Genomic DNA, 15,647 nt, shown 5'->3' on the forward strand with positions numbered 1-15,647 from the left:
GCTCCAACACTAACGTTCAAAAATTATGACGACTAATCCCTCAGAATAGCAATCCGACAGAATTCTGCAAATCTGTGATGAATGTGTCTTAACGCACAACCTCAGATACAGACGTGAAGTTTTAGAGTATATTTTATTCTCATTTTCAGGGAGATGTCCTTCCAGAATTTGCACTTGTGCGGGAGGTCAAAGGTCATTTCAGCAATTTCATCAACAACCAGTTGTCAATTCTGATTGATTTTTTGACCCGATTCCCATCCTGCACTGATTGGATGTGGCAGCTGATCAATTGATTAACAAGAGTGATAGGCCATCACTGATGATCTCATTTCCTGCTTCATAAAATGAGTCTTGGCTCCTGCAGGATAAATAGAGTCCCACGGCAGGGATGTTTACTGTTGCTCTTAACTTTGTCATTTTTGTGGTGAGGAAAATAAAGCAAGTGTTTCCTTTATAAGATGGCCTCCCAGATCAGTCAGAACTTTCACCAGGATTGTGAAGCTGCTGTCAACAAGCAGATTAATGTGGAGCTCACTGCCTCCTATCTCTATCAGTCTTTGGTGAGTGGTGTCTCTGTTGGGTGAAACATACTTCTGTTCTGTTGAAGTGAACTCTTCCCCTTGGATGTAATTAAGTTGTCTATCTTATAGACTGAGTTTTGTGGCTCCTACCTCTTTCTCAATGCAGGATGAGTGTGATGTTACTGTAACAATAGTTTGGTGTCTAATGTTACTGTAACTTGGGTCCCAGTTGGTTGTCAGTGAGATGTGGAGGGTGGAGTGTTCTTGTAGTTACTTGCCTGTCCCATGATGGTGCTGTGACTGGTGGTAATTATCGCTTCCTGTGACTGTTTGTTTGAAACTTGAGGGAACAAAATTAAAAATGAATTGGGACTCACCATTGTGGGAACGGAAGCACCATCAGCTAGTCACTGCTTTTCTTTTCCCTCCTGTATCCTTGTTTCTATTTGAATCTTGTGGGGATCTGAAGTAAACCTGCCAATTGATACTGAGAATCTTGGTTTCCTATTGCAATCAGCTTAGAATAGGCTTGTTCTAGCCCTGCAGAGCTGGGCCGAGAGGTGGCAAATGGAGTTTAATGCAGACAAGTGTGAGGTGATGCACTTTGGTAGGAGTAACCGGAAGGCAAAGTACAGGGCTAATGGTAAGATTCTTGGTAGTGTAGATGAGCAGAGAGATCTGTGTCGATAGACACGGATTGTTGAAAGTTGCCACCCAGGTTGACAGGGCAATTAAGGCAGTGTTTGGTCTTTAATTAATAGAGGATTGAGTTCTGGAACCAAGAGGTTATGGTGAAGCTGTACAAAACTCTGGTGCAGCTGCACTTGGAGTATTGCGTACAGTTCTGGTCACTGCATTATAAGGATGTGAAGCTTTGCAAAGGGTGTAGAGGAGATCTACTAGGATGTTGCCTGGTATGGAGGGAAGATCTTGTGAGGAAAGGCTGAGGGACTTGAGGCTCTCTTCATGAGAGAGAAGAAGGTTGAGAGGTGACTTAATTGAAACAATAAAATAATCAGAGGGCTGGATAGAGAGAGCCTTTTTCCTAGATGGTGATGGTGAGCATGAGGTGGGGTAGCTTTAAATTGAGGGCTGATAAATATAGGACAGATGTCAGAGGTAGTTTCTTTACTCAGTAAGGGAATGCAATGCTTTGCCTGTGACAGTAGTAGATTTGCCCACTTTAGGTACACTTAAGTCATCATTGGATAAGCAAATGGGCGTACATGGAATAGTGTAGGTTAGATGGGCTTGAGATCAGTATGACAAGTCGACACAACATCAAGGGCTGAAGGGCCTGCACTTTGCTGTTATGTTTTAAGTTCAGATTAAACTGGGTGAGGTTGTGACTCTTATCTGATTCAGCAGATCTCCATTTGAGATCTACCTTGCTTTTCTTCATACTCATGAGGTGGGTGTGGGCTGTCTGTATGTCAAGTGTTGGAGCTTTTCAAAGGCACAGCACTGCCATGGGGCTGAGAATGGACGAAGGGTACTGACCCAGTGACTATGGTAAAAAGTTTATGCCTGTTGTATTTGGCCTGATTCTAAACTAACTGGCCCCTCTTTGCCCAGGTGGGGTGCTTGTGCCCTTCCAAGGGGTAGAATGTGTTTAGAAGGTGTTTACGTAACCTTAGTGTGTGTTTTAGGGTGCTCTCTGAGCTTGTCCCTGTCAGCAGGAAGTCTCCTCCTGATGAGGATCAAGCCCCTGTCAGCCCCACTTTGGGAGGGGGAACAGCTTTCATTGAGCCAGCAGTTGGGTTTTAATCACTGACCCACTGTCCCAACACACCTTGTAAGCATGTGCCAGGAATGAAATCCTTACTATTCTACATCTTCTAACTGCACATTTAAATCGCAAAGATAAATTGTGCTTGTGTTTGCATTTGAGAATTGAAGCAACTTTTTTCAGCAGGATTCGTAAGAATGTGCTTGTTACTGGCTGCTTCCAATAGCAGACCTGCTAAACCTCAATACATTGAATTGTGAACATCCTGGTTTAGAAATCTACAGGACTTTGCCTGTTGGATTAAGTCAACAGTGGTTTTTCCAGGTTAATGAGGGATCTTGTCTGGAGAGTAGTTGATCTGCAGATCACTGTCATATTTGTCATGTGATCAGTTTGTTTTGTCAGTCTTTCTTTCATGTGTAATGGTACAAGTTGCTAGCAGTCTGAGTCAGTGCAGCTGTTTTAGATGCAGCAGTAAACTGTTGCAGTAACAATCCAAAGGCTGTCCTTCGGCAGGCTTTCCTTGGCAGATTCTTGGAGCTAACCTCCTTCATTCATCTCCTCATGCCTCCCCAGCCACCCCAATACTGCAGTTCTTGTCAAACTAATAGATACAGTGCATCCAATTGCATTGATCCTGACTCAGCAGAAAATGTGCTTCTTCCTAGCTGTTAATTGCAGTGTCTCGGATCTGTTTTCTGGTCTTTGCCAAAGCAGCAATACAGTGACCTGCAGCTGTTCTATTGGTGTAAATCCTGCGCTCCAGCCCCTGGCATTTCTTGAAACCCTATTCAATCAAAGATTTATCCCATTTCTGGTGGAGGTTAATCAGTAAAAACATCAATTCACACTTGTTCTCACCAAATGCTGTGCCAGACCCTCCTGGGCAATTTGCCAGGAGTTTCAAACCAAAATAAAACACATGGTATTTACAGCTTACCTGGAGGAAGCTGGGATTGTTTTGATTTTTCCAATTCAACAGCAACTGCTCAAAACTGGGTTCTGAATTGTTAATGCATCAGGTACTTAACAGCTTATTGTCAGTTTGATTTTTGAGAATGCTCAAGTAGCCCTGTAGTTCTGAACTGAAATTGGCCCACGACTTGTTAATGGACTTTACCTTGTTCTCCCTTCCAGATGTCCTACTTTGACCGGGACGATGTTGCCCTTCCCCATTTTTCCCAGTTCTTCAAACATGAGTCTCAGGAGAAGCGGGAACATGCAGAGAAGCTGCTGAAATTCCCGAATCAGCGTGGAGGCAGAGTCTTCCTCCAGGATGTGAAGGTTGGAGTTGGGTGGGGAATGGGATGGTCATGGCTGCTCTTGTGGTGTGGTTTCAAGTCAGTGACAAGGTTTTCATTTGAGTCAAAACTTTGTTCAACCTGTTTGATCTCCTTTTTGAATCCAGTGTAGAAAGAAGCCCTTTCGCCCACCATGTCTATGCTGACCCCACAAACACTAAACAACATTAATCCCACTTACCTGCCCTTGGTCCACAGGCCACTGTCCTGGCACTAAGTACTTGTCCAGCTGGACCTTAAACTGATCTGGAGTAGCTGACTCCACCACCATTCAAACATTTTAGGTGCTTCATCTCATATTTCTAACAACCCCTCGGAGGAGGGTGAAGAGAAAGTTTCCTCCAATCCCCTCTAACCTGCTTACTCCACAAACCTGGTTTCTCTCTGGTCTTGGTGTCTGCCATGGGGAAGACATTCCATCAACTGGCCACTCTCTATTCTTCAATAATTACATCAGGTTACTCCCTCAGCCGTTCCTGCTCCACAGAAAATCCCAGCCTATCTAACATCCAATCAATGGATCTTGGGCAACAGCCTGGGGAACCTCACCAGCTTCCCCCTGCAGTGCCATCCTGTCCAGGTGACTGGTGAGGCCAAAGAGGGAATAATGTGGTGACTAGAAGAACAAATTGTAACAAGACTGGTCCCCTTCCTGTTCCACCACACCCAACTAATAGAGGTTGCTTGCCCTCTGTCACTGTTACACCCTGTTGACCTTGTCTGAACTTTGAGGGATCTATGGTTGTGGGCCTTTGTTATCTGTTAGCAGCACAACACACTTTGCAAACACCTCGCTGTCCCTTGGATGAATTAAATAGCCGTGATGTTTCTGATCATCCTGCTCAGGCATGTATGAAGCCACCAGCACAAGTGGTACTTGAACCTTGGCCTTGTCAGCCAGAGACAGGGGCACTACCACTGTACCATGACAGCATTTAGGATTCACTCGTGAATATCCTCACAATTCCATCAGATGGACCCTGATGCAAATCTTGTCATTATCCCCCACAATGACCTGTTATTCACCTTCCTCCTTCAGATCAAGGACCGACAGGCAAGGTGAAAGCAATTCGAAGGAACTGTTCTTCAGCTGTGCTCCAGGGCTGCCTCAGGGGCTAGCAGTGTTCTCAGTGCTAGGGACACAGGTCTGGATCTGGCCTCTGGTGAGGGACTGGTGTTTACATGTCCACCCCATGTCTGCGTTGGTTTCATCACAGTATTAAAGAGGATTGGCCATCTGAAATGCAGGGTTACAGGAATAGGGTGGGAGAAGGACGAGTTGGGATCCTCTTCAGAGTAGTTACAGACTGATCCACGTTGTAGAGATTCTGAAGCTTAACTGTCCTTCTTTCCATCCTCAGAAGCCAGAGAGGGATGAGTGGGCTAACAGCCTGCAGGCAATGCAGGTTGCCCTGGATCTGGAGAAGAATGTGAACCAGAGTTTGCTGGATCTACACCAAGTCGCCACTGCCCAGACTGACCCTCATGTAAGCTTCACCTCCTCATTGACTTCACTGCTAGGCCCTCAGGGCAACACCTTCATTGGTTGGTCTTTTGTGGATTAGAAAATCAGTTAGACTTTGTTTTTGTGCAGATGACATGGATCACTTCAGATCCATAGTGATTACAAAATCATTGCTGAGCAGTTGAGTCCAAGTATGTATTTTAACTTGTAAACCTATGGGGAGGACTGAGGGGATATTGGTCACTGAATTCTCATTCAGAACCACTGCAGTGGAATGACTTTTGTCCATCAAGTCAACTCTGCTCCAGTAAATAAACAGCAAGATGAAGCAGCTAAAAAGCAGTTGTCCTCTTTGCACAATTTCTCCAGGCGTTGGCTCTAGTCATCCCTGACAATCTCCCTCCATATGCACGTTTTTCAGTGGGGATTCTGAAGTTGTCTTGGATAGTGTTAATGTACCAAGTGTCATATTCCTCTGTTGCAGCTGTGTGACTTCCTGGAGACTCAGTATTTGGATGAGGAGGTGAGGATCATCAAGCAATTTGGGGACTACATCACCAACCTGAAGCGCCTGGGAGCCCCTGAGAATGGGATGGGAGAGTACCTGTTTGACAGGCTCTCCCTGGAGGACAGCAGTTAGTGTGGCCTGGAGTACTGTCTGCTTGGTCTGAATGCATTCCCCACTTCACCCTGGACAATCTGTCTCCTTCCAGGGAGAAGGGGCTTGGAGCAAAGAATGTAATGGCTGTACTAGCCAAATGGAAATGAATAAAATGATCTCTTGATCTCAGTTCCTGTGCATCATTTTGAGACCAGTGATACCTCTCTTTGGTCAATCAAGCTTTCTTGCCTCACTTGACCACTGCTTCTCCCCAACCCCTTTGGACAGACTCCAGGCCTATGGGAGCCAGTTGGGGTTCAAATGGGGCCTGTGACCTACCCTTACGACAACCATCAACTGGTGGCCCTGCTGACCAGTTCACTTTGTCACTGAAGTCTGCTGCTCCTCCCAGGGGCCCTTGGGTTTTCTGAACTTTCTTGGTTCAACTGCGTAGATTTGTTTTTCCCCGGAAGGAATCCAAAATTCCTTAAAGGGGCTTCCTCAGTTTGTTGCTTTCTTTCCTTCGCCCAGGGCTCAGGCCCTCCATAACTGGAAGTCCACCAGCCCTGAGCTGGGGAAATTCAGCCCAAACATTCTCAACAGTCACATTCCAGAGAATCATCTCCAGATTATCTGGGGCTACTTGATTGATAGTGGATGCTCTTGATACCATAAATACAAGGATTGGTGACCTGGGGCTTGGATGATAGCCCATGGTTCAAAATACTCCCATTTGGTTTATGCTTGCAGCTACAACTGGCCTCTGACTGTTCAAGGGTTTGTACAAAAAGCTGCTGCCTTGTTTCTTGGAACCTTTCCATGGGCTGATGAAATTTTTTTTGACCCAGTGAGGGAGCAGGGATTTCTGGGGAAGTTGGGGACTGTCTCCTTCAGTCAAGATGCCTGGACATGCTGACTTTGCTGTACAACTGTTTTCTTGATCATTCAAGGTGTCTGATCATGGGTTAGGGAGGGGGTGATCAGAGACAGCCCAGAGATTGTCTTGTTTTGGCGTGAGTGCACACTGTAGCCTTAGAGTGTGGGTCATTAAGGTACTGAATATATTTGTTCCATCACAAAAATCCTTGTTGTTTGGCCCAGTCTCTATCATTCGTGATAGAATCCCTGCTCTCTGGCATGAGGCCATTTGACCCAGGTAGCATCAACCTTCTGACCAGCATCCTGCTCAGTCCCACCCCAGTCCTTTAACCCTGTGTCTTCCCCATGGCTAATCCAGCTTGCCCCTTGTCAATATCGCCAACTTAGCATTGCCTATCCACTTGACCAGCAAATAGTTCAGATGGTGGGTGGGAAACCAAACAGACACTGTAAATGTACAAACTCCCCAGGGTGCCCTAAGGCTGTAATAAATCCCATGTCGCTGTGAGGTAAGTGTTCGTTACTGAGACACTGTCTCACCCTAAATTACCGAACAAAGGAATATGCTGTTGCATTCTGTCAGAGTCCTACAGCAGAGATACAGGTTGTTTGGCTCAAACCGTCCAGGCCGAGCAGTGTTCCAAATCTGAACTAGTTGTGTTTGCCCCGTTTCCCTCAACCAGCCCTTTCCCTGGAAATCACCAAATGTCTTTTAACAACTGCAATTGCACCCACTTCTCCTGCTTCATATAGCAGCTCATTCTTGACCTAAACCATTTTCTGTGGGAAAAGCTCTTCTTCAGCTTCCGCGCCCCCCCCCCCAACCCCCACCAACCAACCCCACATGCCTGTGTGTGAAAACATTGCCCCTACCACCTCCAGTTTGGGACACCCCTACCCTGTCCCAGCATGCTTACTGTACACAGTCAATCGTGAGTCTGCCAATGGCAAGGCCACATTTAGTGCTCACCAAGTGTTACACTTCAGGAGGTGGTGATGAGCTGGTCATTACAGTCCACCTGGTGTAGGAGAGACCGGAATGATGCTGCTGAGGAGGGGCTTCTGGGATTTTCATTCACAAACAGGAATATTTTCCCAAGTCAGGATGGTGACAGACTTAAATGGAGCTGCTTGCGTGTTGTTGGTGCTGCCTCCAGCCAGAACTTTGAAAACTGTTCCAGCATTACTCACTCCTAACTTCAGTCTTATTGATGGTGGGCCGGCTTTGGAAAGTTAGAAGTTGCGTAATCACAACAGAATTCCCTGCCTCTGACTTCCCAGTTTTTGAGCTGTTCACTCTACAGAATGCAATGAAAACTGTAACAGATACTGTCACCTTGGAAACATGCTGGCGTTAAGCGCTGATTCAACTTCAACAATGTAAAACCAAACATGGAGACAGAAATGTTCAACGTGCGATACATTTCTAGCAGCAGCTGAGACATAGAACCCTGAGGCCTACTGTGTATAAGAGGCACTCAGCACATTTAGCATCTTGCTTTTCAAACTGGGCTTCATGCGACCCTAAGTCACACTGATCACAGCAGATTCAGAATGGATCTACAAAGGACATCGGTTGCCTGTAGCAGACGATCCAAAAGCACGTTATTCTGTTACTGCACAGAAATAGGAAAATGTTCATATCAACCAAATCAGGGCATTTTACAAAGATGAGGATAGCAAAGGTCATTCCCCTGTTCAGAGGATAGCAAATGTGGTTCCCCTGTGCAAGAAGGGGAGTAGAGACAACCCTGGTAATTGTAGACCAGTCAGCCTTACCTCAGTTGTTGGTAAAGTGTTGAAAAAGGTGATAAGGGATAGGATTTATAATTATCTCGAAAAGAATAAATTGGTTAGGGATAGTCAGCATGGTTTTGTGAAGGGAAGGTCGTGCCTCACAAACCTTATTGAATTCTTTCAGAAGGTGAGCAAACAGGTATTTGAGAGTAAACCGGTTGATGTGGTGCATATGGATTTCAGCAAGTCGTTCGATAAGGTTCGCCACAGTAGGCTATTGTACAAAATGCGGAGGAATGGAATTGTGGGAGATATAGCAGTTTGGATCGGAAATTGGCTTGCTGAAAGAAGACAGAGGGTGGTCGTTGATGGGAAATGTTCATCCTGGAGACCAGTTACTAGTGGTGTACTGCAAGGGTCGGTGTTGGGTCCACTGCTGTTTGTCATTTTTATAAATGACCTGGATGAGTTTGTAGAAGGATGGGTTAGTAAATTTGCAGACGACACTAAGGTCAGTGGAGTTGTGGATAGTGACGAAGGTAGCTGTAGGTCGCAGAGAGACATAGATAAGCTGCAGAGCTGGGCTGAGAAGTGGCAAATGGAGTTTAATGCAGACAGGTGTGAGGTGATGCACTTTTGTAGGAGTAACTGGAAGGCAAAGTACAGGGCTAATGGTAAGATTCTTGATGGTGTAGATGAGCAGAGAGATCACGGTGTCCATGTACACAGATTCTTGAAAGTTGCCACCCAGGTTGACAGGGTGGTTTAGAAGGCATACAATGTTTTGGCTTTTATTAATAGAGGGATTGAGTTCCAGAACCAAGAGGTTATGGCGAAGCTGTACAAAACTCTGGTTAGGCCGCACTTGGAGTATTGTGTACAGTTCTGGTCACCCCATTATAAGAAGGATGTAGAAGCTTTGGAAAGGGTGCAGAGGAGATTTACTAGGATGTTGCCTGGTATGGAGGGAAGGTCTTACGAGGAAATGCTGAGGGACTTGAGGCTGTTTTCATTCGAGAGAAGAAGCTTGAGAGGTGACTTAATTGAAACATATAAAATAATTAGAGGGTTGGATAAGGAGAGCCTTTTTCCTAGGATGATGACAGCGAGCACGAGGGGGCATGGCTTTAAATTGAGGTGTGAACGATATAGGACAGATTTCAGAGGTAGTTTCTCTACTCAGAGTAGTGAGGGAATGGAACGCTTTGCCTGCAACGGTAGGAGATTCGCCAACTTTAGGTACATTTGAGTCGTCATTGGACGAGCATCTGGACGTACATGGAATAGTGTAGGTTAGATGGGCTCCATATCGGTATGACTGGTCAGCACAACATCGAGGGCCGAAGGGCCTGTACTGTGCTGTAATGTTCTATGTTTTATGTTCTATATTCTATGGCTCCAACACCAACGTTCAAAAGTTATGACGACTATTCCCTCAGATTAACAATCCGACGAAATTGTGCAAATCTGTGATGACTGAGTCTTAACGCACAACCTCAGATACACAAGTGAAGGTTTAGAGTATATTTTATTGTCATTTTCTGGCAAATACATTTACAGAATGTGCAGTTGTACAGGAGGTCAAAGGTCATTCAGCAATTCCATCATCGACCAGTTGTCAACTGTGTTTCGTTTCTGGATCCAGTTCCCATCCTGCACTGATTGGACGTGGCAGCTGATCAACTGATTACCAAGAGTGATTGGCCATCACTGATGATGTCATTTCCTGTTTCATAAAAAGAGGGTCTGCCCCTGGGGTATAAATAGAGTCCCACGGGAATGATGTTGATTGTTCTTCCTAATTTTGTTATTTTGGTGGTGAGGAGAATAAAAGAAATTTATTGTCACAAGATGGCCTCCCAGATCAGTCAGAACTATCACCAGGATTGTGAAGCTGCTGTCAACAAGCAGATTAATGTGGAGCTCACTGCCTCCTATCTCTATCAGTCTTTGGTGAGTGCTGTCTCTCGGGGTTAAACATATAAATCTGTTCTGTTGAAGTAAATTCTTTGCCTGGCCTCTAGTGAAGCTGACAATCTAGTAGATTGAGGTTTTGTGGCTCCTACCTAAATATCAGTTCAGGATAGAGGTGGTGTTACTGTCACGATGGTGTAGGATACTGATGTATGTTAACTCAGGTCCCAGTTGGCCTTCAGTGGTATCTGGAGGGTAAAAGCCTCTTGCTTTTTTTTTCTTTCTGACACAAGTTTCCTGACTTCATTTGCCTGATCTCTGTGGTGGTCCGAAACAAACATGCTGATTTTTTTTAACACTGACAATAACAATAACTTCCCTGTTGCAGTGGCCCTTGTTAGTCTGAACAAACCTGAGGCTAGTCTGTGACTGGTATCTATTTTATGTGGATCTCCTTCATTGAGGCTGACTTGGCTTTACTTGCATTTATTCAAGAGGTGGGTGTGGCCTATCCCGTTCCTACTGAGAGTAGATCTGCCGTGTGTGAGAAATGTTGGATCCCCTCTCTGCCCCTTCTCCACCCCACCCCATGCTGGGGCTGCTGGAATGTGCTGAGGCTATTAGCCCAGTGACATTGAAGAAATGGAGGTTGTTCCCATATCATTTAGCTTGACCTAAAACAAAATGTCCCCTCTATCCCGGTGGTGATGTGACTGTGCCCTTCCAAGGAGTAGAATGTGCTTGGAAGGTATGTGTTGAAGTAACCTTGGTGAGTGCTGCAGGGGACCTGGTAGGTAATGGACCCTGAAAGGAGGTGGTGAATGCAGTCCCCATGAAGTGGGCTGCCCTGTCCTGGATGGTGTCTGCTTCTTGCATGTTGTAGCTCCCCTTCTACAGACACACGGGGAATATTCATCTCTCTCTGGGCTTGTGCCTATTGGAAGGAAGTTGTCTTGTAATGAGGACTAAGTCCCTATAAGCCTCACTTGGGAGGTGGGACCGCTTTAATGGTGAGCCAGTTGTTGGGGTTTAATCACTGTGTCCCAACTCTATTGGCACATGCTTCCCAAGGATAAAATCCCGACTATCTTCTGCCACAACTTGTAACTACCCACTGAAACCACAGATATTTGCTTGCCTGACTGTGGTTTTTGGATTTGAGGATTAAAGTAACTTTACAGGAGTCCTTCCCCAGAATGTAATTCTTAGCTGATGCTTCCAATAGCGAGCATTAGCTCTTAAACCCTTACATCGAATTGTGAACATGACAGTTTAGATATGAGTCACATGGGCTGAAAACCTACAGGATTTTTTGCCTGTTTGGGTAAAGTCAGGGCAAGTGTTTTTCCAGGTTACTGTTTTCACTAGTGACGTTATCTACAGGCCACTAATATTTGACATTTGATCATTTGTTTTGCAATTTGTTTCAGTCATGTGACTTGGTGCAAGTTTTTGACAGCCTGAGTTTGCACTATTTAGGCAGAGCAATAACCCACTGCTGCAACGATCCAAAGGCTGTTACTGGGCAGGCTTTCCTCGGCATTATCTTAGTGCCAAACTCCATACTGGAGACAGCACACCTTTGTAGAGTTCATGTGTACACTTACATCCCAATCTCATTGATCCTGGGTTTGCAGAAAACATGCTCCCTACTAGTCGTTGACTACAGCGGGGTTTCAACATCTTTTTTCCAGTTTTCCCCAAAGGCAAAACATAGTGCCTTGCGTCTTGTAGTTGAGAACTGGAATGGGGAGTGAGCCAGTGATGTCTGATGTAGTTTTAACTTGATCTTCCAGATGTCCTACTTTGACCAGGACGATGTTGCCCTCGCCCATTTCTCCCGGTTCTTCAAACATCAGTCCCAGGAGAAGCGGGAACGTGCAGAAAAGCTGCTGAAATTCCAGAATCAGCGTGGAGGCCGAGTCCTCCTCCAGGATGTGAAGGTTGGGGTTGGGTGGTGGGGGAGTGCAGGGGGGAATGGCTGCTCTTGCGGTGTCATCTCCAGTGACAAGATTTTCAGATCCTGAGCGAGTGTGAGAAGTTCTTTTGCTTGGCTTCCCTGTTTGCTCTCCTCCATCTCCAGTGTTTCAGCATTTATGCAAGCCCTCTGGTCCACCAGGCCTATGCTGACCCAACAAAGACCGAACTGTACTCACCCTGTACTTGGTCCAGGCCCTACTTTCCCCTAGTGTTTAGCACTCGCCCAGCTAGTCCTTTAAACAGTGCTGCAGTTGCCATTTCCAGCACTTCGTTCCTCCGTTCCCCAACACACCCACCAAATTTCCTCCAATCCCCTCTATCGTAGTTCCTCAAACCTGTGCCCTCTGGTCTTAGTGTCTGCCATGGGGAAGACATTTTCCCCATCTACTGTCCAGACTTCCTTGTCTTCCATCAAACAATCACCTCAGCCTCACCTGCTCAAAGGAAAACCCCCAGCCCATCCAATCTCTCTCCTCAATGGATTTTCTGTCTCGGGGAAACAACCTGGGGACCCTCACCAGCACCCCCTGCAGTACCATCCTGTCCTTCTGACTAGTGAGGACAACGATAGAATACAGCAGAGACCGGAAGAACAATTTTCATAAAATGTGTTCAAAGGACTTGTCCCTGTGCTGTTCCTCACAACCCTGCCCCAAACTAACACATGTTACTTGGCCTATGTCCCCTTTCACACACAGTTTGCCTTGTGTGAGCATTGAGGGATCGATGATCCTGTGTTTATTGTAAGCACATTACTGCCCCCCACAATGAATTCAAGTAATGATGGTTCTGACCATGCTGCTCGGGCATGTATGAGGCCACAAGCACAAGTGAGACTTGAACATCAGCCTTGTCAACCGGAGCTTGGGACACAACCGCTACTTCCCCCACAGCCCTTGGGATTCACTCCTGAATATCCTTTTTAAGACTCCAGCAGATGGACACTGGTGCAAATGACTAATCTGGTACATATTTATTCCCTGTGGTACAAGGATACGTTCCTGAGCTTCCGGCTTCAGGTCAAGGATAAATGGGGCAAGGTGAAAGGAGTCACCAAGTGGCTAATGTTTTCTTTATCTGGACTTCAGGGATGGCACAGTGGCTCAGTGGTTGGCACTGTTGACACAGTGCCAGGGGCACCAGTTTGGTTCTGGCCTGTGACGAGAATTTAAATGTTATCCCAAAGCATGGCTTCCCCACACAGTAGAAAAGAGGATTGGCAACTTGAAATGCAGGTTACACGAACAGGGTGGGAATGGGACAAGTTGGGATGCTCTTCAGCAGTTATGGTCTCAATGGGGTGAATGGCCAGCTCCCATGCTGCAGGGATTCTGTTTCTGAAGCTTACCTGTCCTTCTCTCCATCCCCAGAAGCCAGAGAGGGATGAGTGGGGTAACAGTCTGCAGGCAATGCAGGTTGCCCTGGATCTGGAGAAGAATGTGAACCAGAGTTTGCTGGATCTACACCAACTCGCCACAGCACAGACTGACCCTCATGTAAGCTTCACCTCCTCATTCACATCACTGCTAGACTCTCAGGGTAACGTTTCATTGGTTGGTCAGTGTGGATTGGAAATTCACTGATGTAACACTTTCCATCCATTACTTTCCTGAACTATTGTAACATTGATCACTTGGGATCATACTGATTACAATGAGGTATAAGGGGAATTTGATCTATAATCTAGTGGAAGTGCTGAAATGACGTTGGCCACTGAGTTCTTCATTAGTATCATTGCAGTGGAATGATCATTGTCCATCACAATCCAACTCAGCTCCATTTCACAAACAGCAAGATGGAGCAGCTGACATGTTGTCCTCACTGGCACAAATTCTCCAGGTGTTAGCTCGCTTTTCAGGGCTGTCCAGAGCTAGTCATGGCTAAGTCTGTCTTGCAGTGGGAATTCTGAAATTGTCTTGGATAGTGTTAATGTACCAAGTGTCATATTCCTCTGTTGCAGCTGTGTGACTTCCTGGAGACTCACGATTTGGATGAGGAGGTGAGGATCATCAAGCAACTCGGGGACGACATCACCAACCTGAAGCGCCTGGGAGCCCCTGAGAATGGGATGGGAGAGTACCTGTTTGACAGGCTCTCCCTGGAGGACAGCAGTTAGCGTGGCCTGGAGTACTGTCTGCTTGGTCTGAATGCATTCCCCACTTCACCCCATGCAATCTGGCTCCTTCCAGGGAAAAGGGGCTTGTAGCAAAGCATGTAATAGCTGTACCAGCTGAATGGGAATGAATAAAATGTATTGATGTTGCTTATTGTCCATCATTGAGACCCTTGATACTCAAGAGATTTGAGAGCTTCAAGCCTGTAATTTTGGCTAATGAAATTATTAATTTGACAAAATATTTCCCTGGTCTTCCCTCCAACACACACCCGCCCCAATCTCGGAAATCCCGTGGAACTTGCTCTAAGTTATGAATCCAAGTTATTCCTCCATCCTGAACTTGAGTTTGGGGCCTGTGGGGTGTAAATTCACTTTGTACTATTATCTAACACCCAGGTATGATGAATACACGTGCAGCTAAAATTTCTATTGCTTTCAAAAGAGAAAACACGCCTGCATGTCCAAAAGAAAGACTTGACACCCACTCTCAGAGAAACAGGGCTGTTGGATGCTTTATTTTCATGTCTAGTTTGCATAGCAATAGCTTCCCTGTCAAACTCCACCAACCTAGACTGATGCTAAAGTCAACTAAAATCACAAGTTGATGCCAACATAAATTATGTGCCAGCTGGCTCAGCTTGCCTCAACAAGAGCTTAAGGGAAGAGATCCATCAGCGTCCCCTCTCTCGCCTTGTGAGGAACCATCAATGCTGGGAACAAAAATATTAAACTTAGCAACTGGGATCTGCCACACCTGGTCTATTCTACTCAAATCATTGTTATTACTTTTGCCTGAGAGTGTGTCCTAGAACTTGAGGTTGGGGCCTGTGGGGAGGAAAATCACTTTGTACTATTATCTCACAGCAGGTACGATGAATACACATGCAGTTAAGATTCTCGGTGAGCCAGTTGAGGTTCAAGCCAAGACCAGCCGTGTGCCCTGCTGACCACTGCCACCAACTGCCTGCCTCAGGACAGCCATCAGCAGTTGTTCACAATGACCAGTTCATTTGTTCCTTCGCCTGCGGAACATGCGCTGCTCTCCCCGGGGATGTGGACTAAATACCCATTGTAGCTCGACAAGAGAATTCCCACTGGGGGAACCGTTTCCCAGGAGTAATCCAAAGCTGTCCTAATGTGGCTTTGCTCCGTTTACTTTCTTGCTCTCTGCTAGGTCTTGGTCAAAAACCCCACCACGCCTAGTAATAAACTTCAGGCCTGCCAGCCCAGAGCTGGGAATATTCAGCACAAGTCAGCGTGAAAAAATTCACCTGAACTGGATGCACTTAACGGCATCTACAACAGGATAATAGTGACCTGGGAATGACACAGCAACGCTCCTGGTTAAATGCTGCCATTTGATTGGATCTTGCTGCTAAAGCCAGCATTGAGCCCACTAAGCTG

General features: G+C 46.0%; 1 protein-coding gene across 1 annotated transcript; it reads left to right on the forward strand.

The window, feature by feature from the left end:
• The first annotated feature begins 458 nt into the window (after nucleotides 1-458).
• LOC132206472 (ferritin, heavy subunit-like) lies at nucleotides 459-15,504 on the forward strand. Its single transcript, XM_059640663.1, has 7 exons — nucleotides 459-560; nucleotides 3,388-3,534; nucleotides 4,913-5,038; nucleotides 11,944-12,090; nucleotides 13,498-13,623; nucleotides 14,088-14,213; nucleotides 15,418-15,504. The coding sequence occupies exons 1-7, from the start codon at nucleotides 459-461 to the stop codon at nucleotides 15,502-15,504; spliced, it is 861 nt and encodes a 286-aa protein (XP_059496646.1).
• The last annotated feature ends 143 nt before the right edge of the window (nucleotides 15,505-15,647 follow it).

Source organism: Stegostoma tigrinum, chromosome 38, assembly GCF_030684315.1.
Source record: "Stegostoma tigrinum isolate sSteTig4 chromosome 38, sSteTig4.hap1, whole genome shotgun sequence".
NCBI classification, from domain to species: Eukaryota; Metazoa; Chordata; class Chondrichthyes; order Orectolobiformes; family Stegostomatidae; genus Stegostoma; species Stegostoma tigrinum.

Excerpts from the sequence above, each read along its gene's own strand:
- LOC132206472 (XM_059640663.1), top strand. The coding sequence starts at position 459 with ATGGCCTCCCAGATCAGTCAGAACTTTCACCAGGATTGTGAAGCTGCT. Across the intron at positions 561-3,387 it reads CCTATCTCTATCAGTCTTTG|ATGTCCTACTTTGACCGGGA; the intron begins GTGAGTGGTGTC and ends TCTCCCTTCCAG. Across the intron at positions 12,091-13,497 it reads TCCTCCTCCAGGATGTGAAG|AAGCCAGAGAGGGATGAGTG; the intron begins GTTGGGGTTGGG and ends CTCCATCCCCAG.